General features: G+C 42.1%; 1 protein-coding gene across 8 annotated transcripts in view; it reads left to right on the top strand.

Annotated features, from left to right (window-relative positions):
• The window catches only part of KCNT2 (potassium sodium-activated channel subfamily T member 2), a 232,982-nt gene that overhangs the window by 191,686 nt on the left and 14,710 nt on the right, over positions 1-26,586 (top strand). For 4 of the 8 annotated variants that reach the window (XM_083445284.1, XM_083445281.1, XM_083445282.1 and 1 more), the window contains 4 exons: positions 109-281; positions 3,193-3,264; positions 10,556-10,690; positions 17,336-17,447. In XM_083445284.1, the coding sequence (XP_083301410.1) occupies positions 109-281; positions 3,193-3,264; positions 10,556-10,690; positions 17,336-17,447 (492 nt within the window). The remainder of the gene's footprint in view (positions 1-108; positions 282-3,192; positions 3,265-10,555; positions 10,691-17,335; positions 17,448-26,586) is intronic. The other 4 variants (XM_083445287.1, XM_083445285.1, XM_083445286.1 and 1 more) reach the window with 1 other exon arrangement.

Here is a 26,586-nt window from a genome sequence, read left to right as displayed (position 1 = left end):
TAAATTCAGCAAATTCAGCTACCATCAAGTTACTATGTTGAGGATGAAGTCTTGCTGTCTCTCCTGTAAACAAAGGCCATGGTGCCTGTTTTAACTTTCTGGTTTTAGGGATGCCAACATAATTACTACGAAGATGCCAAAGCCTACGGATTCAAAAACAAAATCATAATAGTGGCTGCAGAGACTGCTGGGAATGGTCTCTACAACTTTATCGTTCCTCTCAGGGCTTATTACAGACCAAAGAAAGAACTCAATCCAATAGTATTACTACTAGATAATCCGTAAGTGGATTTTAAATGCTGTTGTTTTTTATTATTATTATTATTATACTGATATGGGTTCATATTCAGGGCACAGTTACGTTCTACACTATCCCTGGGTGGTTTTCAACTGGAAGTATTATGGCATCAGTACCTTGAAGATGGTCAGCAGCAAGCATTTATTTTACGCACCAATGGTGAAGTTCAGATATGACAGATTAAGGTACAACTGCCTTGAAAATATGGCAAAATGAAATTTCAACATGGCTATCGCATGAGCTGTACAAGGATCATCTGTACATATTAGCTTGCCATTCGTATTACTGGGAATTACAAAATGCTACATTTCATCTTGAAAGAGTCCACCGCCACCCTTCACACAGGTCCATGCATACACAGTTTTGTGGGTTTGTTTGTTTGTTTGTTTGCACAAATTCAAGTTTTCAGCCCACTTTCAACTCAACCTCCACCAGATAACCTGTTCCTCATGCACTGAACTTCTGCATAGGTACGGTTGCTTCACAGGGAAGCGTAGATTAGGGTTACCAGACATTCTCAGTTCCCGGGGACAGTCCCCAGATTTGCAAATCTGCCACCGGGAAACATGGCAGTGGCAGCCTCAGCAGCCCTGAGCCAGCCTGGTAGCGCAGTTGGCTCTGGCTGGCTTCAGGAGCTGCTCGCTGCCATTGTCACTACCGAGGGGGAACCAGGGACGTCCAATGGTACAGATCTCCTGCCCCCTTCCCCCTTTGTTTTGACAGATAGGGGAAAGTTCGGGAATCACGGGCGGGCGGGCGTTGCCCAGGAGGGGTGCAAGACGTGTGGTTTCTCTGCCAGGCAAGGTGTAAAGCCCTTCTTTTGCACCCTGTAAAACATAAATGCGCAGAGTGTGTTTTTTTTTAAAAAAACCTGGGCAACAGCCTCCCACCCGTGACTCCTGAGCCTCCTCCAATTTGTCAAAACAAAGGGGGATGGGGGAAGGAGATCGGGGAAGGCTCGGGAGTCACAGGCAGGCGGCCGTTGCCCAGTTTTTAAAAAAAACTCTGCACATTTATGTTTCACAGAGTGCGAAAGAAGGGCTTTGCACCGGTATACAATATGCATGTTTGCTTGGGCCCGGGGTCTTTTGCCTCACCATCCCCACTACTGACTCCCTGTTGCTACTCAGCTTAAAAAAAAAGTGTCCCTGGATTCATTGGGAAAAAAACCTGGTAACCGTAGCATAAATTGGAATGCATTTGCCCTGACAAAGGCTTAGCTAATAAGAACAGGCCACTTTTACGTTATTGCAAAGGGTAGCTTTTAGTATTTTAAACAAGAACACAAGAAGTAGCCCCGTTAAGAGCAAGAACCCTGAACTGTCACGCTTCCCTTCCTTATGCCGTATAGTCTCATAATATCAGCCTTCACTAATGTAAGATCTTGAACCTATGATCAATAGTAGATCTCTTTCTAGCTCTTCCTTTCCGGGAATCATAATGTGTGAAATGTCTATGAGATATTGTTTCAACGTCACCTCTGAAAATTTCACACTGCGCTGAAATTTGGAGTTTAAAACCACAGTGCCCTCTAGTGCTTGCACTACATACCTTTTGTGAGGCTTATATTTTAAATATAACATTTTTAAAGTATTGTTTCCCCCCAGTATTCTGTAGCACACTTCCCTCTCCCTGTGTTGCCGTTTCACAGTATACTGACAACAGCAACAAAACGGGAATATTGACAAAATACGGTTCACATATCTATTTATTTATATCATATTTATACACCGTCCTTCTTCCCCATAGGAACACAGTTAAAACATAAAACCAAAACAATTCAGCAGCAAGCATCGAAAACTATGCCATTTCACATGCCTCCTGAAAATGCATGTATGAAAAGTTTTGCTTACACAAAGCGTTAGTGATCCTCTAGCTCGGTGACTCTGCAGTAATCCAACACTGAGTTAGATAGACTTAAATCCTATTGATTTCAACAGGATTCATGAGGATGAAATTGTGCACAAAAATTTGGACATTTTATATGAGATGATAGCTGGGTGACTAGGGAAACCTAGCCAGATGGGTGGGGTATAAATAATAAATTATTATTATTATGATTATGATATTACTAATCTGCTGCAGCAGCATCTGGCAAGGTACTGATAGGCTGAAAAAGGCCTATATGATCTGCCCTATGCACACTGTTGTGCCACCCATATGCAGCCCCTATTTGGGGCCACGTTGCAGGAAAGTAATTCCTACAGGGTGTGTGGGAAAGGTATCTGTCTTTATCAATACAGTGTCGTTAAGCATAGGGTTTATTCTGCCCTGTAAGGCATCTGATTTCGACACTTTTACTAGAAGTACTGATATGTATATACAGTGGTGCCTCGCAAGACGAAAAGAATCCATTCCGTGAGTCTTTTCGTCTTGCGGTTTTTTCGTCTTGCGAAGCAATCCCATCGACGGAGTAGCGCTATTAGCGCTATTGACATTTTAAGGGCTAAAAACGGCTTTTTAAGGCTTAGGGGATTAGCGGTTTTGCTGCTAAAATGCTTTTAGCAGCTTAGCAATTCAGAAAAAGGAGTTTTGGAGCGGAAACCCCCCCCCCGAAAATTTTCGTCAATTTTCGTCTTGCGAAGCAAGCCCATAGGGAAATTCGTCTTGCGAAGCGCCTCTGCAAACGGAAAACCCTTTCGTCTTGCGGGTTTTCCGTCTTGCGAGGCATTCGTCTTGCGGGGCACCATTGTAATCATATTTATTTGATAGTTTTCCCTAAGTAAAAACCCCTGTTACCTGGGGTTATAATGAGATAAACCTTTTGAATGAATAATAAAAAAGTATTCTTTGAGTTATCATAGTATTTCCAAATTGCATTTGCATTTGTTAGCATTTTAGTTCATGACTCTTTGTGACAATATGTTTCGCTTTGTGACCCATCTGCTGCTTAGGCCAGATATGCATTTTCTGGATGCAATCTGTTGGTTTCCAATGGTTTACTACATGGTGGGCTCTATTGACAAGTAGGTAAAAAAAAGTCCTTGGAACACTCAATATTGTAGTGTGCTGTGCTGTGCCGTGCTGTGTAATTGCATGTGTCCCTGTGTGGTGTCATAGTTCAAATGGTAGCATATTTGCATGCGTGTTTATCCTTCACCCTTCTGAACCATTGAGTTACTATTTTACCCTTTAAAAAATAATAATCCTGTTTCTGAGACCCAGATTCCAGTTTGCTTTGGAAGGGGCTCTATTGTTGGGGACAATATTTCTGCAAGTCTAAGTAACCAGGACTCACTTTCAAGTCACTGGGGCACCCACAATACTGTCTTGCTCTCCAGAGACTCAAAAAGGTCGCGGGGAATTCAAGGTCACTCCACTATGACATGAAGGATTTAGGCTGATTCACAGGAGTGGTTTAGACATTTGGCAAGAATGCAGTGTGATATGGGACTTGGAGAGCTAGAGCTACACTGTTTCCGAGTTTATTTCTCTCCAACACACACACACACACACACACACACGCACACACTTTGTGGCTAGTCTAATAATTACAGTACCTTGCACTATGTGCTGCTGTGACTTCTTGTTTAAAACTTGTCCTTGTTTTAGAACTGGGTACATCCAGTGAAAAGACTTGTTTCCATTTGCACTTATGCCACAAAAAGGGAGCTAGACAGTCTTTACAAACTGACCTTGCATTTTTTAATTAAAAAAATCGTTTTCGTTTTATTTTACAAATACAATCCAAATGTATATCCATATACAGAGATTACTCTGAATCTCGAGACTTCCCCCATCCCCTCCATGGGTCCCATTGTCGACATTTAGAACTGCATATTATTCCATAATCTATATTTTATATCCAACCATAGTTTCCATAGTATTTGTTACATTACAAGTGAGATTAAAATCCTGCTAATGTTTTCATCTGCTTGCAGTCGTCTATTAATTTTTTCCCATTGTTTTGTAAAGTTTTTGTCCTCTTGGTTCCTGAGCTTTCCAGTCAGCTTTCCCATTTCAGTATAGTCCATAAACTTGGTTTGCCAATCTTCTCTGATAGCGACTCTTTCTTCTTTCCATCTCTGGGCTAACAGCATTCAAGCAGCTGTTGTCACATACATAGAGAGTCTTTTCTGGTCCTTTGGAATATTGCTACCTATAATTCCTAATAGAAAGGTTTCTGGTTTTTAAACAAAAGTTATTTTAAACATTTTTTTTCCATTTCATTATATATCACCTCCCAGAAAGCTTTTACTACCTTAAACAACCACCACATATGATAAAAGGTACATTCGCAAGTTTACCTTACATTTTTGTCCAAGCCAGTTTTTGTTTGGAACTGGGATTAGATTCTTTTACTTCTGCTTGTCAAGGGCTTTTTGGTGTGCTATCAAATGCCCCCTTGCCATCTTATCTGTTCATCAACTTACAAGCAGGGCTTGTGATCCCCTCTTACATTGCTGTGGGCTCCTATTCCAGGCTTACATGGTGATGAACAACAAAGGCATGCCCATAAGCAGAGGGGCAGTTTGCGGCTGCTATTTACATTCCCCAAAATGCTTTGTAGAACCCCTCGTGTGCCAGTACTTTGAAGCACTGTGGGAAGTTTGAATTTAAAAAGTGTTGCCATTGAAATTCCCCAGAGGGAAATGTTACATGACAGCTGCAGGCTATCCTTTAGTTCCAAGTTGGAAGTTTCCCCAAACTCTTCCCTGTGGATCAGTACAGAAGATGCAAATTCCCCTGGATACATGAAAACAGCCTTTGGAATTTTTGCAGAGCTCTGTCTTAGTTGTTATTGGCAGCAATGGCTAATATATTTTTTAAAAAAACAAGAAGCACACTTAAGATTGGTGTATAATTCAGCAGCTGTTTGTTGCTGCCATATAAAAAATCGTAATCTGAGCAATTTGGTTTGATATGTTGGAAATAAGCTATTTTTAAATGAATTTTCAACATCTCCCGGTTTCTTCTCCACTCTGCTTTCCCAATCAAACTTTCCCATCCTCTCCTCTGAAGCTGCCTCCCCACCCATAAAATCTACACCCTATGGAGAAAATGTGTTTTTTGAGGGGTGAGAGGAAAAGCAGGGAATTCCCATTGCATTAGCAGAACTTTGCACACACAGTGTGCAGGGATACTGGGATACAACCCAGTATTTTTGTAGGCTGCCATATATATTGAATATTTTTGTTTAAATATCAGTGTTTCCTGATCATCTTGAGTTAGGTCCAGATCAAGTAACTTGAACACAGTTCCCAATACTTGCCTCATTGTTTTTGTGTGATCTAAGTTCAGCTAATTTAGCACAACTTAGCGGAGCTGTTTATTTGAGCAAAACCTGCTGATACATTAAACTTCTCTTCCTTCTGGCACAATGTGGATCCTTAGTTAATTGGAAAACTTAAAATACACTGAAGAAAACAGGTTGTATGTAGTAGTTATGGCATCTTCTGCCGGGTTTTAAAGCTGCAAGTTATATCTGAATTTAGTAAAGCAACATTAATCAAAAGACCCTTTTGTGAGAAGTACAAAGGTTCTTCGCCACTGCGGCATAACTTATCAATGAATCCCGTCTAGACCACCTTCTCTCCTGTTATTTCTCATTTCCAGTTATTAAAAGTTAATAGCCTGGCAAAAATACAAAAGAATGCTATAAAATTATAATGAGTTGGGAGGAAATTGTGGTAATTTGGCATCTTAATGCTTATCTGTTCAAATGATATTAAGACTGCATGTCTAATTTCATCTGTTAATAATTTATGTAGCAGATCATTATGTTTGCACTGTGGTCTAATACACTTGAAATCAAAGTAGTCTCAACTCCTGATAGCTGCCCCAGTAAGCCTATATCCTGACTGGAAATACACACACATGGGGAACACCAGTGTTTTCAGAACCTTCTAGCCCTTAGTATATTTATGCACCCATTCCTTTGATGAAGAATCCCTGAAGATTCCAGAGGATTCTGGGACTCATTCTAAGTAGGCATTCTCAGTTCATTCATTGTCGAGCCTCACCATTGTCCCTCGTGAGTTAGGAGCATCGTGCTAATGGATCACAATGCTCCATGCCCTAGTTTCACCCACTTTTGAAACATTTTCTGTAACTTGACGAGCTGTCATCTGAACGTACGGTGAAGAATACCTACAACGTCCATTCACAATGCTGAAATCACAGTCAATTTGAATTTACCATGGACAGAATGTCAATCGTTTGAATCTGTGTTCAAGCACATAATGATTGTTCTTCCAAGTCGACAGGAATGTCTAATTTATTTAGTGAAGAGTTCATTTTCTAGCCTTTGCATTCTCAATTCCCTGACTATACAAGACAACCTACATGTTGTATGTGACAGGGGGAATTGAATATGTGAACTTGCCTGTAAATATTGCAGTATTAGACACTCAAGCTACAAATGATGTAAATGTGCTTTCCTGGAGTGTGGGTTGCTTTTTGCTTTCTTGTTTTGTTTTGTTTCACCCAGAGGAGCTAAATCCACTGCAATTAGTAATGCACAAATTTGTCAATTTTCATTACCTTACATTTCTGAATCTTAGATTCTGTTTGCCATGTACCTGCATCTGTTTGTTACACAGCTTTTTCCTCAGGGACGCAGTTTAATGTAATTTTGCCCTGCATACATGTTTTTGAAAGCATCTCCCCTTGCTATAATGCATTGCTGTACATTATTCTTTTGCTTGCTAAGATGTGCATTTTTCTGCACAATTCCCCTAAATATATATATTTTCTGGTTTGATAACTCCATTACAAAATTCAGATACAAAATTCACAGGAGTGTGACTTTTGAAAGACAGCAGCGTATGCTTGGCGTTTTATTTTCGGAAATTCCATTTAGGCAGCTACTGAACTTAATTTCTTGTCTCTAGCTAGAATCTGGATTAGAAGTTTCCTCCACCCACAGTAAAAGAGGTGGGGAGCTTCTCAGAGTGGGTGGTTTTGATAAGACAAATGACCTGAAGTGAAAGGGGGAGTTCTCTCTTGTGCAAAATTCTGAACTAAACGGCAGTTTTGTTTAGCTGCTACACACCCACACCCACACCCACACACCTTGGAAAAAGCATTCAGGCACCTTAGTGTCTTTGGGAGCTGATTCTTAGACCATCATGTTCACCTCAATATTAATTTAGTATGCCCCATCCACAGGGCTCTCTTTCTGTTTTTGCATGCTTGCATCAGCATCAAAAGTGTTTCTTTGTGTTTCCAAAGCAACATCCATATCTGTTACATTCCCCCATAGAGTGGTGTGGGGGATGCTTTCAATGGACCTTCTTGTAATTTGGACAGAGAACAACGGTTTGCAGTGCTAGAGCCAGTGTAATGTAGTGGTTAAGAGCGGTGGACTCGTAATCTGGTGAACCGGGTTCGCTTCCCCGCTCCTCCACATGCAGCTGCTGGGTGACCTTGGGTGGTCACACTTCTCTGAAGTCTCTTAGCCTCACTCACCTCACAGAGTGTTTGTTGTGGGGGAGGAAGGGAAAGGAGATTGTTGGCATCTTTGAGACTCCTTAGGGTAGTGATAAAGCAGGATATCAAATTCAAACTCTTCTTCTCTTCTCCTGCTGCTTTCTTAATTATTGCTACTGTGGCATGGCTGCCAGTCGTGGAAAGCTGCAGATGTCAACTGTCTGAATGCAGTTTCCCACACCATATGGAAACAAACCCAGTTTGTTTTAACCTTAGTGTACATTCAACAGCATCTTAAAAAGTAGAGACATCACCTTGCCAACAAAGGTCCGTATAGTAAAAGCTATGGTTTTCCCAGTAGTGATGTATGGAAGTGAGAGCTGGACCATAAAGAAGGCTGATCGCCGAAGAATTGATGCTTTTGAATTATGGTGCTGGAGGAGACTCTTGAGAGTCCCATGGACTGCAAGAAGATCAAACCTATCCATTCTGAAGGAAATCAGCCCTGAGTGCTCCCTGGAAGGGCAGATCGTGAAGCTGAGGCTCCAATACTTTGGCCACCTCATGAGAAGAGAAGACTCCCTGGAAAAGACCCGGATGTTGGGAAAGATGGAGGGCACAAGGAGAAGGGGACGACAGAGGACGAGATGGTTGGATAGTGTCTTCGAAGCTACAAACATGAGTCTGACCAAACTGTGTGAGGCAGTGGAAGACAGAAGTGCCTGGCGTGCTCTGGTCCATGGGGTCACGAAGAGTAGGACACGACTAAACGACTAAACAACAACATTCAACAGACAGCCTCTGTCTTGCTGTCTCTGTGACAAGCCTTCATGTACGATAAATGCCTGCAAATGTATTTGTTATGTTCACACTTTACGTCAGACACCCCCAAACTCAGCCCTCCAGATGTTTGGGGACTACAACTCCCATCATCCCTGACCACTGGTCCTGTTAGTTAGGGATGATGGGAATTGTAGTCCCCAAACATCTGGAGGGCCGAGTTTGGGGGTGCCTGCTTTACGTGTTCACCCAAAACTTACGGGGCGTCCAATTAATGAACTTAATTTGTGCAAAGCAATCCATCCATCGAACAATCTTCTTGGTGGATTGAAGAAGGCAAGGAGGAGACAGTGAGGGCTTGCGTAATGTCAGGCACTGCCAAACTTTGTCTCACATCTTAGAAGCAAATTAAATGCTTTCACACACTGGGAAACTATTGCAGGGAATAATGTCATCATGCTGTGCTTCCGGAAGAATGCAGTTTCATGAGAAGCCTTTGGAAATGAAATATGATTATTTGAAATGCCATCTTAATGCAACTCAAGCAATAGTTTTACCAACATTTTTTTAAAAACGGAAGGCTTGTGCCTGCCATCCTTCTTAGCATGGTGTGTAATTACTTCCTACCAACTATCCAATATGGTATGTCTGGTTTATTCATTTTTTAAAAAATTGACCTTTACTTTTTTAGTTAGAAATAGTGTCCCAAAAGATAGTAATCAGCCAAGGGAAATTAATCATGCTGTGGGTCAGTACATATGCAATGCCTAATTAACCACAGTTTAATAAGTTGGATTCCAGACTCAGAAAGATTGTTTCTTTCCCACTCCATGAAGCAAACATTGCTCTTTCTTTAAGCAGTATATTGGCAGTGACATTGGCTGTTGAAATCTGAAACTGGGTTTTAATGTGGGTTTCAGATACTGGTTTAAAGCAAGCTTTATTTGTGCTCTTCACATACACAAGCACATTAAGCAAATCACAATTGTCACCCACAAGTTAGAGGGTGAAGTCTAAAGGGTGCAGAGCCTCCTCTACTCAAGGTTTTCTACTCATTTCATTTCATATATTAAGCTTATTGGTCACTTTTCATGCAAAAGTCTCCAATGGAAGAGTAGGAAGAAGAAGAAGAAGAAGTGCAATATATATTACCATGGGGGGGGGGGAAAGTGGGAGCAATAAGACAATACATTTATATTTTATATAATATAACATTCATTTTCATAACATCCCCTCCACCTTTAAACTCCCCAACCCACCCAGATGTCTGGCGTCAAGGCCAGCTGTTGCAAATCAGGGGTGGGTTGGTCCAGTGTCTTCCAGGCATGGTCCACAATCTCTCCTCTCACTTCAGGGGGCAGCAGTAGCAAAACAAAGCAGAAAGATGATAATGAAAGCACAACTTCAAACCCTGAAATATTGGGGTTATAAATCATGATGGGAGCCTCCAGGAGGAGAGGAGCCCCCCATTGTAGACCACCCTCCAAAGTGTGGAAGGCAACAGAGCTATCAACACAAGGGGCAGAGCTTCCTGTGCTCACTTGTGTGTAAGATTTCCATGCAATCAGGCACACTCAAATAGGTCTTGAGTCAATTTCACTGAAGCAGCTGCTATCAAAGTGAACCATTATTAAAAGTGTGAGTGGGTGGGATTTCTCTTGCAAGGCTGGGGCTGCAGGAAACGAATGGGCATTCCTGTGGCTGGCTCTTGATTAGTTCATCAAAGTTAAAACAGAACCAGATTTATCTGTGCATTGATCTTCTGAGGGGCTGAGTCATGCCACATGACCATTGGACCCATGACAACCATCTGAAAACCAGTTGATATAAATGTTGTATATTGGCTTTCTGCTTCCCTATTGCATATAAGGAGCCACCACCACAGTAAATGTTAGGGGTTTTTTTTGTTTTTGTTTTTTGCATGCTATGGTGCAACAAAGGTTGAGTTCAATGACTTGCAGGGCAATCAGCTCACCACAGGTTGTAAATTGACCTCCAGGGTTCCAAATTCCTAAATATTGTAAAGGTTGCTTACAATATGTGGCTAATTTTATGACGAGCCATATGTTTTTAACATTGCCTAACATTTTGCCATGTTTTCAAAAGCCTAGATGATTTGCTAAGGTGTGGTGTGACCTTTGCTGCAAACGTGGTCGTGGTGGATAAGGAAAGCACCATGAGTGCTGAAGAGGACTATATGGCAGATGCTAAAACTATTGTAAATGTACAAACCCTCTTTAGGTAAGTGGCAGTACTGATGTACCTCTGTTGCATATGGTATATTCTTGTTATGGTGAAGATTGCTAAGTGGAATGCACCCAGGGCAACCCCCCCCCCAAAAAAAACAACAACTGACTCCCCACCCCCTAGATATGGCTTTGTTTAAATGTATGGTGTGAGCATGACTTTATAAAATTTAAGAACAACCTATTTGTTAAAACCAAACCAAACCCCATGTGATCGATTAGGCAGGGCAGGGCGAGGCTGACTTGGGCCCCCACAATATTTTATTCAAGTTGACACTCCTGGTTGGCACATATAGTATGATTAAGCCTGATGTGAGGGCAATCTGGCTGCGACATCTGTCACCCCATTGATCACCAGGGTTGATTAAGCCTGAAACTTCATGGCATGTTATATCTGCTCCAGGTCTTTCACCAATGGGTCCCAGAAGGTTCAGTTAAAATCTGTTTTTTTTTTGTGGTGGGTGAGTCAAGTATAGGTTTGAGGTTGCATCCCCGCAGCTAACATTTGGCATCAAGAGGTACGAATGAGGCCTGCACTTTCATCTTGCTCATCATAGATACTTCTTCTCCGCTAAATGCATACTACTAAGACACAACTGCTTGCTACACTTTGTGTGGCAGCTGCTAGAATACGTTAGCAAGTGATGTATTTACTACCGTGTGTAATTAACCACTTGGTAATCTTTGATGATGGGACGTGGGTGGCACTGTGGGTTAAACCACAGAGCCTAGGACTTGCCGATCAGAAGGTCGGCGGTTCGAATCCCCACGACAGGGTGAGCTCCCATTGCTTGGTCTCTGCTCCTGCCAACCTAGCAGTCCAAAAGCACGTCAAAGTGCAAGTAGATAAATAGGTACAGCTCTGGCGGGGAGGCAAACAGCGTTTCCGTGCACTGCTCTGGTTCGCCAGAAGCGGCTTAGTCATGTTGGCCACATGACCCGGAAGCTGTACGCCGGCTCCCTCAGCCAATAAAGCGGGATGAGTGCCGCAACCCCAGAGTCTGTCACGACTGGACCTAATGGTCAGGGGTCCCTTTACCTTTACCTTTAATCTTGGATGAATAAACTGCAGAAGTACAGATGACCATTGCTGGTTTTGCCACGTGGGTGTTGTTTTGAACTATTCCTTGGTGAGTAGTTCTGTTGCAATGAAATGAAATTCTTCTCCTACCTACCCCAACGTTCATAGCTAGTGTCAGTCCTTCCTGGTTCCCTCTTCTTTTTAAAAAAGAAGAAGCTAGAAGTTATAGAAGAAGGTTGTGTTGGTTTAAGGAGTAGCTCTTGAGCAGTAGCTCTCTGCTTCCGTGTGTAAACTAAGAGATTGCTAGTAGGGTAGAAAACCTATGCATGCACAACTATAAGCTCATAGGCTTCCATTACCAAAGTTTCACTCAGCATGCAGACCTCAGGGGTGAGACCAATGGGAAGAGTCCCTCTTGACATTTCAAAGATTAGGTATACACATGGGAGCGGTGTCAGAAAGCTTTTATGCCATTTTATACAGACCAGTACACTACTGTTTAGTAGTACATATAATCTGCATTCACTTTCTCTTGTTTGTTCTGTCATGGCCCTTTCTGTTTCTAGCCATACTTTCTTGGAGCTTAATTCTGTAGTTTCAGGATGACTTCTCTTCCACTTGAAGCTACCCGGTACTGAGTTGAAACCATTGGCCCACTGAGCCCAGTGCTGTCTACCCATTCTGGCTTAAACGATTCTCTTTAGCTGGAGGCACTGGGAATGAAACTTGGAACTTCTGCATGAAAAGTCATTAGCTCTTCCACTGAGTGAATTTTCTCTACTTTTATGATTCATTCACATTTTCTGCATGTGAATCTGCTCGTAGTTTGCTACCTTACACCATCTATTTTAATGGTAGATTAATAGACTGGATGGCAGTGGATTTAAAAAAACTAAAAATACCCTCCTTCAGGCACCATTTTTTCTTATAGTCCTGCTGTCATCTCTACCCTGAAGATTAACCATGATGAAATTGCTTGCCAATATTGCCATTATTGGATCCATAATTACTTCATCACTATTTTTCTGTGCTCAAGGAACAAATGCCTCCAAGCTGTCAATTTGCAGTAATCTACAGCTGGGTTGCCCTTTCTTAAACAAACAAACAAACAAACAAACAAGGCCCTGTTTCTTCTCAAAGGAACACAAGTTTCTAAATCACTAACCATGAGAGGAAAATTCAGGAGAATCAGATGAAATCTAAATTAAAGCTTGTTTTCAAGATCCAGAAAAGATACTGGTATAGCCAAGAAAAATTAGACACACTTAACTGAAATATATTTTCCAGTTTAGTTATAGCTTGCAATAGGAATTATTTGCTATCTCCTGCTAGTTCATGCTTGTGTGTAGCATATAATCACTAGATGGCAGCCTTCTACCGTATCTGAAATTTAGGAGTATATATATATATATATATATATATATATATATATATTGCAACTTTTTATGTTTTACTTATTACAAAGATCTAGTCACGGCCATGAATGGAGAAATTAAGCATGTGGCATGCTTGTTTTAATCTCTAGTGTAAATCATTGACAGATAGCAGCCCCATTTTGCCACTCCATTTGCAGGTAACCAATGGAGGCATTTTTCCTCATGCTGTTTTAGGGACCACAGTTTGACATCCAAACATTTCATACCACAGCAGCAGGGAGGACAGCTAATTTCTTTTCCTTTTAACTTTTAAACACTGCCTATCCTGAAGACAGCTTCAGTATGGCAGCAACAGCAGTAGAGCTGGGGCTGCCTGTCCCATCTCAAAATGTCACTGTGAAGGGCACTAGCATGCTTATGGTAATGGCCACCCTACTTGTCTACTTGTGGGACGCGGGTGGCGCTTTGCTCTAAACCACTGAGCCTCTTTGGCTTGCCGATCAGAAGGTTGACAGTTCGAATCCCTGTGACAGGGTGAGCTCCCGTTGCTCTGTCCCAGCTCCTGCCAACCTAGCAATTCAAAAGCACACCAGTGCAAGTAGATAATTAGGTACTGCTGTGGCGGAAAGGTAAATGGTGTTTCCATGCACTCTGGTTTCTGTCGCAGTTTAGTTATGCTGGCCACACAACCTGGAAAGCTGTCTGTGGTCAAACGCTGGCTCCCTCGGCCTGAAAGCAAGACGAGTTCCACAACCCCATAGTCCCCTTTGACTGGACATAACCATCCAGGGATCCTTTACCTTTACTTGTCTCCATTTTGGGTTTTGTCCAAATTGCACCCACCCAACTTGGATGAATCCAAATACAAGAGAAAGACTCCTATATGGTTGCTTTTGGTTGCAATCCTATACACACTTAACAGGAAAGAAATCCCGTTGAACTCATTAGGGCTTACTTCTGAGTAGTGTTCAACACAATCCTATACACATATCTATTCGGTAATAAGCCCCACCAAGTTCCATGGAACTCCCACCTAAAGTTTGTATACAATTGTGTAAGACCTGCGATTGGCTTTGGTAATGGACTGAATGAGACCCCAGAAAGTGAAGCTTAATCCATATAAGACTGAGAAACTGTTAGTGGGTGGTTCCCTAGGAGGTGGCCTGCTCTGGGTGATGTTATGCTTCCTCCGAAGGAGCAGGCATATAGCCTGGGAGTAATTCTGATGTTGCTTGAGGATCCAGTGACCTTGATGGTGTAGAGTGCCTTCCATCAGCTTTGACTGATGGCCCAGCTACACCCCTACCTGGGCAGGAACAGCCTAACCTCTGTTGTCTAGGTTGTGAGTCAAGGCCCTGCCCCTGCTTGGAGATATAATAATACACATGGACACAAGCACTTAGGTTAATGGGCTAAGAAGGGCACAACATTATTGGTTACAGTGGTATTAGCTTAGGCAATGGATCGGACGCCTGCCCGCTCTTCTGGGAGTCACACAAGGGTTAACAACCAGTAGGGGGAGCTTGTTGATGCAAATCAACTGGAAGCTTTCCCCTAGAGTCACTACTGGGGGTTGAGCCATGGCCCTAGCCACCACCAGGGCATCAGACAGGAACCACGACCACCAAATTCCTTTAACAGAATACCCTTCAAGGGGAGGGGAGGTGATGGCCACAACCTCCCCTCCGACACACAATGCGTTTTCCAATGCCTAACCGCCAAACCTTACAAAGTTGTGACAATTTGCTACGAGGTAGGCGAAAATCCAAGTGGTTGGTGCCAATCTGCCAAGTGGGAAAAAAATCCTACCAGGCCCCCTGGACAACCAAGGCGGGCAACTGAAGTCCATAGCAAGGTCAAGAAATGAAGGAGAAAACCTAAGGGAGGGAGGGTGGGTGATTCGAGGAAGCCAGGAACAAGAAGAGAGAGTCTGTGTGCCCACGGTCGTTCAAATACAGCTAAGCCATGCCCCCACCCAGCCGTATAGGCTGGCTGGTGAGCGTGACACTGGCACAGGACTCAGTGACGCAGGGGGTTGAGTTATGCCCCCTGCGAGCGCGGGAAGCGGTTCCCGCTCACAACACCTCCCCTCCGTGAAGAGGAGAGGCCCTGTGGGAACCTCTAGACTTGACTACAGCAATGCATAGTGCATTGAGCTGCCTTTCAATACAGTTTGGGGACTGTAGCTGGTACAGAATTTGGAGCTCAGAATGTTGATCGGGTCAGGACAGTCTGAACAATTTTAAATGCTAGTTTTTGATCTCTGAAGCCTTATGCAGCTCAGAACTCCAATAGTTCAAGGACTGGCCCTCCCCACAAGAACCAACCCAGACCCTGCCACCACCATTTGGCCCTCCAAGGGAAGTTCAGAGGGTGGCAACACAAGATCCGACCTTTTCAGTGATGTCTTTTCTCTACTTGTGGAATGCTTTCCCAAAGCACACATGCTTGACACCATCTTTATTTGTAGGTGTCGGTCAAATACTTTCCCCTTTACTCATTTGTCACTTAATTTGAAGGGTGGCATTGTGACCTTGTAGCAAGGTGGGATCAGCAAGTCTGTTTTATATGTTTATCTGGGTTTCTTTTATTGACAGTTCTTAACTGGTTTTACTGTAAGTTGCTGTGGGTTCTTCTATGAGAAAAGCAGCTAACAAATTGAAGAACGAAAGAAAAAAAGAGAGGATTGCATTCCGCATGTAGTTAACTGATCTAAAAGGTTATTATCTGAAAGTGTGAGAGAATTTGTTTTAATGAATAAATAAATAATACACCAAATAGGCCAGGCAGTTTCCAGTATATCCACATGAGAGCCAGCATCTACAGCAAGACAAATTACTCAAAGCCAAGGGGACTGTTTTGTAGCTACTGAATACTTAATGGCTTCATAGCACTTGTTTTAAATATTCCACACTTAGCAAATATATGAAATGTTGTCTTTACAGTGAGTTAGCTTGCTGGGCACTTACAGAACCCTAGACTCATGAAAATATACCCTGTAACTTTTGAAATGGATACAGCCAGTGCTTTTTTTTTTTTCTAAAACAAATGTTTAGGGATACTCTCATTTTCCTACTCATATTGAAATACTGTCCCTTAATGAGGCCAAGCTTAGACTCACAAATTGTTTAGGGGTATGCGTACCCCTGCGTCCCCCCCCCCCCAGAAAAAAGCACTGGATACAGCTGACAACATCACCATTGTGGGATGGGTTTTAGTAGGTAGGAGAGGATAGATTAACTGCAATTTAACTCTCCAGGCATCCACATGTGTGGGTTGAACAGGTTCCATCCTTTGCAGCAAAACTGCAGCACATAGGAATATGTTGTGAAGCTTGTGTGTGTGTTGTGACTTAAGCTACCCTAGCTTTACAAAGCCAGTCTTTCCCAAATTCTCAAATGGGTGGTGATATGGTACAATTTCCTATGTGGTATTTAAACCATTTCAAATTACTAATTCCAGAGCATTTAACAATTTCAAAAATCAAAACGGCTACTTTTTTAATGGCAAGAAACTCACCCTAATTGTTATTTAGTAGAATGCTATCCAAATCCTCATATCTCCATTTAAGTCAATATTTCTTAGAATTAGGTATGTTCCCAAACCACACCGGCATTCTGTTTGCTTTCCTTTTCCTAAAGAATATAATTTTGTGCTTTTTTTCCTGCTGATTTCAGTTTTAAGAAAGCAATAAAAATGTTAGTTTTGCTCTGTGACTAGCTCAGTTGATGCCTTTGGGATTTCCTGACAGGCTGGAATGGAGCCATCATTTTGTTCATCGTACATGAATCATGAGTGTAATTTATATTTTCAACACAGCTATATTTTTACATATTGGAAAAGTTATTTCTTTTATAGCCAGTAAAGGCTACATAACCATTTCAATGGTTTATCCAGGTTTTCTTCCATTCCAGACAGTTCTTTCTGCAGAACTGTCTCATTTCTGAGAATAAATTATCAAACACAGCTCAAATAATTACTGTTCAATGCCTTCTCTGCCATATTAAATGTTATACAAGCCACCCTTCTAAAAGTAATATGCTGATTTTCTCTGAATCTGTGCAGCGCATTAGTGCTTTTAGAGGGACATGTTTGCCTCTGCCAAAAGTTGTTATTTCCTTGTAACTAATTATAATTTTGGAGCTACAAGTAATTAGTTTTTGTATATGTTGCCATGTTTTATCTTATCCAGTTGATGTTATTGGAGGAATAACTTATATTATCTCCTTGTAAAAACATTTAGGTTGTTCTCTAGCCTAAGCATAATAACTGAATTAACTCACCCAGCCAACATGAGATTCATGCAATTCAGGGCCAAAGACTGCTACTCTCTTGCTTTGTCAAAATTGGAGAAGGTAAGAAAAATATATATCTATATTGAGTTATAATTAAAATACATTATTTAATGCCTTTCAAAAAGAGCTGATAAATAATTTTCCAGTTTTTTTTTTAAAAAAAATGAGATTGCACAGAACTGCAAACCTTACCACCAGAACCACCAAAGTAATTGTGAGAATATTAATATAAACCATTGCCAGTGGTGCAAATGCATGATTTCATTTATCACACATTAACTTTTGCAAATGAAATTCTGAAGACAAATTATGGATGTGAAATGTTTTGTCTTAAAATTCAGATTTGAATTTTTTAGGCTTATTGCCATTCTTGATTTTTTAAAAAGGGTTTGGCAGGCTTCAACTACCACATGAATTTTGTCAGTGGTCAAATGTTAATTACCATTACATACTGCCTGTCAAGTGTTGCCATTACTTGCCAGCATCACATACTTTCCACTATTGTAACCTGTTCATGCAATATATTCAAAATGGAACTCAGCACTCTGGTAGGGTTTTGTGGGGAGTGGGGAGATTGTGTGGTGTGCTAAAATTCTCTGGTTTTTAATACTTCTGATTTTCCAAACTGGAAAGTAATCAACAAGCGTTTTAAGCAGCCTATTTAATTGGAAGAGCAAACAATAATGGGCAGTGGAATCATTTTAGCACAGCAGTTCTAAACTGATGTATCAAGTATTAAGTCAATTATTTGTGGAAATTATTGAAGCTAATATATGCATTTTTAATATATGTGCATTCTTTTGGATAAGAGGGGCAATGCTAATTTTGTTGAGTTCAAATGTAGCATGCAGTCAGAAGACACTCTTCATAATTGCCTTCATTCTGTTTGCTCTCTGTTTAAAATGTCGTTATATACAATTTCATTCATTAGCTATCTCCTAAGAGCCCATTTTATGGACTTCAAATATAGGCAAGCCATCTATAAGCCATAAGAAAAATTAAAACTTATGTTAAATTAGATGTGCATGCTTGAGTGTGTTTACATTTGTGCATTGAGTGGCTGAGACGTGCCAGGGACTTGGCCATTACAGATTTGAAGCTTGATGAGTGAGAGCATGGCAAGAACTGCAACATTCTCAGGAGTGGTAAAATATATTTACCTTATTAATGTAATATTTTCAGTAACATTTCCATGTGATATATTTTCCATGTAATGACTGCTCCCCACATCAAATGGCCTTTTGCGTGGTCGCATGCAGCCCCCCTGGATCCCAGTGCAGCTCCTGGTAGTATGGGTTGGCTTCATTCCCCCCCCCCCCCCAGGCTGGATACCTGGAGGTCTCTGCCTACCTCAGCCAATCGCCCAATCCTGCCTGGGGAGGCGTTGCCAGGGGATTGGCCAGGTAGGGGTAGGTACCACCCTGCCCACACAACAAAAGGTGAATCTTACCTGCGATATTTGTAGTAACCTGCCTTCCTTGCAAAACGTAGCTTTATAGAATATACTAAGAACAGCCCGTCAGTTTCGGTAGAATGCAATTCATCCAACACCAATAAAACTTTTTATTTCATGAAGTAACTTAGTTGAAAGCATCTTTAAAAGCAGAGACATCACCTTGCCAACAAAGGTCCGTATAGTTAAAGCTATGGTTTTCCCACTAGTGATGTATGGAAGTGAGAGCTGGACCATAAAGAAGCCTAATCGCCAAAGAATTGATGCTTTTGAATTATGGTGCTGGAGGAGAGTCCCATGGACTGCAAGAAGATCAAGCCTCTCCATTCTGAAGGAAATCAGCCCTGAGTGCTCACTGGAAGGACAGATCATGAAGCTGAGGCTCCAATACTTTGGCCACCTCATGAGAAGAGAAGACTCCCTGGAAAAGACCCTGATGTTGGAAAAGATTGAGGGCACAAGGAGAAGGGGATGACAGAGGACAAGATGGTTGGACAGTGTTCTCGAAGCTACCAGCATGAGTTTGACCAAACTGCAGGAGGCAGTGGAAGACAGGAGTGCCTGGCATGCTCTGGTCCATGGGATCATGAAGAGTCAGACATGACTAAACGACTAACAACAACAACAACTCAGTTGAAAATGCATATTGAGATATTATTATTATTATTATTATTATTATTATTATTATTATACTACAGTTAGGGAAGCCACCTCTTCTGTATAATACATAATTGTTCCGTATTTCAATATAAAATGCTGCATCCTGTATTGGTACAGGTCTGTCTTGTATTTGAGGTCTTCTCTTTTTTTCTCTCTCTCTCTGCCAAGTTAGGAATCCTCTCCAAATGTGTCAGGGAATGGTCTGAAACGGGGGGGGGGGGGGGGGGATGCCTTCCCAGGCAGAACAGCTTCTCTCAGAAAAGGAGCTGGAGGGGGAAGATTCACTCCCCTTGCCTGCAGCTGTCTCAGAAGCTGAGCCAGACTCAGACACAGAGCAGTTTAGGCAGGAGTTGCCTAGCTACGAGATAATGGTAAGTGGAATGGAAGGGAGGGGACAGAGATGTCATTGGAGAGGACCCTCCATCTGCATGAACTAAACGGTTCGACCGTATTAGAGAACAAAGGATGCAGAGAGGAGAAAGAACTTCCCGTTAACATCCCGGCTGTTGTGGAAGACGCAAGCAGGAGGATTTAGAGTAGCCAACTGCTCTCCTTGGGAAGGGATGTGAATTTTTCCTTGCATCCCGATGCCTGAATAAAAGAACTATAAAATATAAACTGCTTGTTAATTATTACCTGTGATGATACCAGAGAGGGAGGCAGACTCTCCACACATGACGGCATGTGTTTGAAAGGGTGTGTGAAATAATAATAGTAATAATAATACCCTGCCCATCTGTCTGGGTTTCCCCAGCCACTCTGGGCAGCTCCCAACAGAATATTAAAACCACGATAAAACATCAAACATTAACAACTTCCCTAAACAGGGTTGCCTTCAGATGTCTTCTGAAAGTCAGATAGTTGTTTATACATGAAAGGCTCTGGGTAGCCAAGCACAGGCACATTTACAAATTCATGTGTATGTGCACATCTCTCTGTGTGTGACCAGTTCCAGAAGGACCTATTAGACTGTGATAGATGGTAATAGATTGCTTTGAAGTCACTTCAGCACCAAATGAAAAAACGAAATCTCCCTGCAACCGCCCCACCCTGCTCTGCCCTATATCTTGCCAGAACAAAGGTGGCAACCCTAAACAGTAGTTCTTGAAAGTATGATGTTGAGCCTTGTTTGGCCTACATAGGGAGGACATTCTAGAAGGATGGGGGCAGAACAGACCAAGTTCTGCTTCCCCACCTTGTGAAAACTTTGAATGCTATTTTGCAAGGAAAACCTGAAAAACTAGGAAAATCCTGGAAAAGTTGCTTTATTGACTTCCTGCCTAGTCTCCAATTCACATGGCGACAAGTGGGGACATTAGGTGAAATAAAAAAGCTTCTTTATCATGTGGGGAAAGTCGCTGCAGTTAGTTCCCCCTTCCATTCGTTTCACCTTTACCAGTCACCACAGCCCATTTTGTTGCAGGTGTAGCTGTAGTTCATTAAGAGAACTCCCTTAGGCAAAATGAAATGCAATTAAAATTTGAGAGGAAATTGTCTTATGTGGTCCATTGTACAGCTGATTGTTAATTCCTCTGCTATGCTCCCTCCTTTACAAAGGGACTCTAAAAATGAGGCAGTTGCCTGCAGCTAAAGCGTAGAAACATACATGGAAAATTGACTTCGTGGCTTAATGGGTTTCTGAAGCAAGAAATCCCTGAGTCACAGGAGAACTCCATCTGCTGCTACAGCTGCAACTTCCCTTGTTTTTCCTCTTTGGAAATAGCTAAGCAATCACAGTTGGCATCTGAACAAGCCAGAGCCTTTTGCTCAGCAGAAAAATGTGAAGATGAAAAACACGGCAACCATATGCCGAAGTCAAACTCTATCCATTCTGGTTTCTCCATGAAAATTAAAACTCAAGAAAGCCTCCATACAGCATCCTAATAGCTAGGAAATGTTTTGCAATTAAGGAGTAGGGAAATTGGCTGTCTAAGCATGCGTTCATTGCTTTCACTGAAGACTGGGTGCAATGTTTGCATAATGAAGCTTCTTAAATCCATTCTCTTTAGTGTAATTTAAATCAGGAGTGGGGAACCTTAGGGTTTTGAGGGATGCCAACTACCACCAGTCCCAGCTAACATGGCCAAAGGTCAGGGACGGAGGGAGCTAGAAGTCCAAAAAAACTTCTGGAGGGCCACATGTTACCCATCCCTGATTTAAGTAATCTAAGACCTAGTTCAGAATCACAGCACTTGGTTACTGTACACTAGATGATCAGCACTTGTATACTGTATGAAAACTGAATCCATTGAGATGTAAGGTTCTGTCTCTGTTGTAACATCTGTGCTGTTTTGTGGAGTCATGTGAGTCATTCCTTGATTTTGCAGTCATCAAGTGAAGAGCACATATCTATGAATCAACTTTTAACTGCTTGCAGGATTGCAGCCACTGTCCTTATGCTTACATTGTTGTTCTTGTTGTTTAGCCGTTTAGTCGTGTCTGACTCTTCATGACCCAATGGACCAGAGCACGCCAGGCACTTCTGTCTTCCACTGCCTCCCGCAGTTTGGTCAAAGTCATGCTGGTAGCTTCGAGAACACTATCCAACCATCTCGTCCTCTGTCGTCCCCTTCTCCTTGTGCCCTCCATCTTTCCCAGCATCAGGGTCTTTTCCAGGGAGTCTTCTCTTCTCATGAGGTGGCCAAAGTATCGGAGCCTCAGCTTCAGGATCTGTCCTTCCAGTGAGCACTCAGGGCTGATTTCCTTCCAGTGAGCACTCAGGGCTGATACCCTCCAACATTTCTCCGATGAAGATAAGGATGTCCTGTTCCGCAATAATAATAACAGCAGCAGCAGCAGCAACAACAACAACAATTTTATTATTTGTACCCCACCCATCTGACTGGGTTGCCCCAGCCACTCTGGGTGGCTTCCATAACTCCATACTTTCCACATTTCTCTGATGAAAATAGGGACATTATGAGATCAAATCAGAAACTGGGACAGCTTCTGTAAATCCAGGACTGTCCCTGGAAAATAGGCACACTTGGAGGGTCTGTGCTTACATTTTAGAATTCGTTCTGTTATAGTTAAGAATGCTTTATCTGAATGTGAATATTTTCTGGTTTCATTTTGTAATGTCACTCTCTTCCACTATAAAATCTTGATCCAGTCCCTCTTGCGCAAAGCACTCACCCATGGAGGGACCACAGAGCATACATCCATGCGCATCCTGTGTGCTAGGTGGTTACAGGAAATGGGAGATTGTAACCACCACTATTATTTCTTTGTGGTCAAATAACATGAACTCAATGGAACGCGGGTGGTGCTGTGGTCTAAACCACTGAGCCTTGGGCTTGCCAGTCAATAGGTTGGCGGTTCAAATCCCCATGGTGGGGTGAGCTCCCGTTGCTTGGTTCCAGCTCCTGCCAACCTAGCAGTTTGAAAGCACACCAAAAAGTACAAGTAGATTAATAGGTACCGCTCCAGTGGGAAGGTAAATGGCATTTCTGTGCGCTGCTCTGGTATCGGTGTTCTGGTGCACCAGAAGCAGCTTAGTCACGTTGGCCACATGACCCGGAAAAACTGTGGAGTGGACGCCAGCTCCCTCAGCCTGTAAAGCGAGATGAGCACCGCAACCCCAGAGTTGTCCGCAACTGGACTTAAATGTCAGGGGTCCCTTTACTGTTTAACATGAACTCTGAGCTTATGAGCCTTGACTGAAGTTAGTCTACCTTCGGAGGTAGACTAGTCTGAGCTTTCCCATCAATGCCTTGTGTGGTTCTGATGTACACATGCTGAAGGAAGAGAGTGGAAAGGTTTTGGTATGCCCTATACTCTCTGTAGATATCTTTCCACACATGGCAGCTAAATCTAAAATGGATTAGATTGGGTCCATTATAACATTAAATATATTTGTTGAGGAGCAAGTGGGTAATTAACTTAAAAAGTAGTTCAGCTGCCTGAATTAGTTTAATAACTTGATGTTTATCAAGGAGGAAACATTGGGAGATGACATCTATTTCACATAACTAGTGAAATTGAATTACCCATGCCACTCAGAGAACTTCCTGACATTTACTAGCTCTGTAACTTGGGGATCTAACAAAAACCATTCTAGGATTCTTCTCAGATCCCTTCTAAAATGGCTAAGTAACCATTGGCATATTTATTGGGATGCAAGTTTCTGTGTACCAGAGCATAGGTCATCTAATGCATAAAGTGGTCTCTTGAGTTGTGAGAACATTACTGCGTCGTCATAGTGATCCATAGTTAAAAGTAGAAGTCTGCAAATGTGTTCCCTTTTTTACTCTTCAATATATGGCAACCTAGAACTGAATAAATCAACTATTAAAAATAATACTAAAAGTCAACTCTCTCCTTTCAAAAACAGACAGTAAGCTTCCTATAAGCTCCAACATTCATCTCCCCTTCCTTGCCCAACTCTTCATTTTTTACCATTAAAACTTAATTCATTTCCCATCAATTAGAGAAGATGAAGAATAAGTTAAACATTGTTGCCAGTTTGCTAAAGTCCATTGTTAGCCTGAGGCACTTAGTCCCCAGTCTGTTGATTCCACTGTTTGTGTAGTTGTTTTCTAAAAGGCTTTTATGCAAAATAATCGTAACATAAAGATCAAAATGAATCACACCCAAATATTTTAAGCAGCTTTATGCAAATATTTCATATTTCAATATGCACATAATTTAAGTTTGTGTTTAAAACATGAGTGAGACACAAGAAGTGGAATACATTTACCTAATTCATCCTTTCCAAAACAATATGCAAACTGAAACGTGACCATCCTTCAAAATTCACACTTTGGTGAATTTTGCAATGCAGTTCTCCTACCAAGCAATGTGTACAAAAATGAACGCAGCTGAGGTAAAGTTTGAATATGAATGCATATGTTAGTGAAAATAATGTTCCAAAATGCACTGCATATGGGAAAATAAAAATATTACAGAAAATACGGTTTGCAAAGATGTGTATATTAGGCAAACCTGCATACAAAATTGTCGGCTTTGTTTATTACGTGGTTACTTTAGACTTCCTCCAAACTGTCAAAAAAGCACCAACCTTTGTAACTTGAAATTCTACATAAATGTAATCAACAAATTTGTTGAAACAAGGAGAGACGCTTGCCTTTTTTGGTTAAGCTAGCCAAACATAGTTCCCAACTGCAAATGTTGGAACTCCTTTGGGCCTTTATCAGAGGGTGGCATTAGTGGGGGGAGAGCCTTGGTAGAGGGTAGCCCCACTAAAAGTTACAGCTCACCATGTGAATTCCTTTTATTGTTCCACCCATTGGTCATCAGTTTCGCACTGGTTGGGAGACAAGAAGACATTCTGGAGTGCACAGAAAATGTCTCAGTGAAAAGTCAACCTGTAGTGCAGGGTCTCCAAAAGTTGGGTCTCCACCTGTTTTTGGACTTAATCCCATAATCCCTGCCCACTGATCCTGCTAGCTATGAATTATGGGAGTTGTAGTCCAAAACATCTGGAGACCCAACTTTGGGAAACCCTGCTATAGTAGAACATAAAATTTCCATTCTAGGTCAGACTAATCTCCCAAGCTCACTCAGCATCATTTGTAGGATCCACAGGGAAGTTCACAAGCAGACTTTGAGGGTAATATCCATTTTCTACTGAAACTCCTTATCTGGTAACCAGTGGCACAGAGTCTTCAAAGCTGCAGCTGGAGCTGAACAGATCTCAGAAGTCCTACAGCTAGGCTCTCTTCTGTAAGAGAACACACACAAACTTGAATCTCCTGCGGTCTTTCCACTTTCAGAGGCTTCTACTGTGAAATATGTAGGAGGACAGAACGATCTGGTTCCAAATAATTAAAGCTGCTGTGGTGGCCTTCACGGTGCCAAGGAGTAAATTGTATCTCTATCTCCATGCAACTTGGATGATCAATTAAAAATGCATGAGAGCGATTACTGCCGCAATTCAAAAAGTATCTGTTTTCCACAAATCTCGGTGGACAAGGCCAGAGTTAACATCCAGAGCCATGTTTCATTATTCATAAAGCAGATGTAAACTTGAATGCTAGTCAATTGACATGTTAGTGCTGTGATAACATTTGCAATTCCGTAATTATGGGCAACCAGGTTTTTTTTAAAAAAAAAACCTGTGGGAGTTTTTGGGCGGGTTTTTTGTTCATTCCTTGTAACAGGGAAATATTAACATTTACTTTCCCACAATGGAGGATTAGAGGATGTTGATCTTGGATGAGGAAGAGCTGGATTTACATCAGCTCTCAGCCAGTGCCTCAGGGAGTGATCTTAGATAAGATGGCTTTATCTCAGCCTCCTCTCATGTAAATCTAACTCACAGGGTGGTTGGGACAAATTATGAGATAAGAACAGCACACCAAGATGGAAAACAATGGGCATTTGTACTGACTGACAACAAAGACTCATAAGAAATGTCATTGGTACACAGCCCTACAGGGGGAAGGAATCGCCACATATATGATTATGCTGCTGTGGTCCTTAATCTTCATTAGCTTGGCAGAGATTTGTTGAGAGAGATAAGAGCTCCAGCTGCTGTGTTGTATGGATGCCATTTCCTCTCAGCTTTGTAGTGGAGCAGGAGGCTCAGTTCGGGACGCGGGTGGCACTGTGGTGTAAACCACTGAGCCTTGGGCTTGCCGATCAGAAGGTCGGCGGTTCGAATCCCCATGGTGAGCTCCCATTGTTCGGTCCCAGCTCCTGCAAACCTAGCAGTTCAAAAGCACATGAAAGTAGATAAATAGGTACCGCTCCGGCGGTAAACGACATTTCTGTGCGCTGCTCTGGTTTCACCAGAAGCGGCTTAGTCATGCTGGCCACATGATCTGGAAGCTGTCTGAGGACAAACGTCAGCTCCCGCGGCCTGAAAGCGAGATGAGCTCCGCAACCCCAGAGTTGTTCGTGACTGGACTTAACTGTCAGGGGTCCTTTACCTTTACCTTTTAGGATGCTCAGTTGCTTTCTTGGACAGCAGGAGCAATGGTGTTCCTCGATGGCTCAGTACTTGCAAATTTTGTCAGCTTGAGGTGTTAGAGGACTGGTCCGACCATGTATATGATTCTTACCTTGGGTAACCCAATGTCCCCTAGTTGCCTCCATGGAAGATCAGAGGCATGCAAACCCAGT

Source organism: Podarcis tiliguerta (genome assembly GCF_965153285.1).
Source record: "Podarcis tiliguerta genome assembly, chromosome: 6".
In the NCBI taxonomy this organism is placed as follows: domain Eukaryota; kingdom Metazoa; phylum Chordata; class Lepidosauria; order Squamata; family Lacertidae; genus Podarcis; species Podarcis tiliguerta.
Note: the sequence above shows the minus strand (reverse complement) of the source record. Positions and strands in the feature narration are given on the sequence as shown.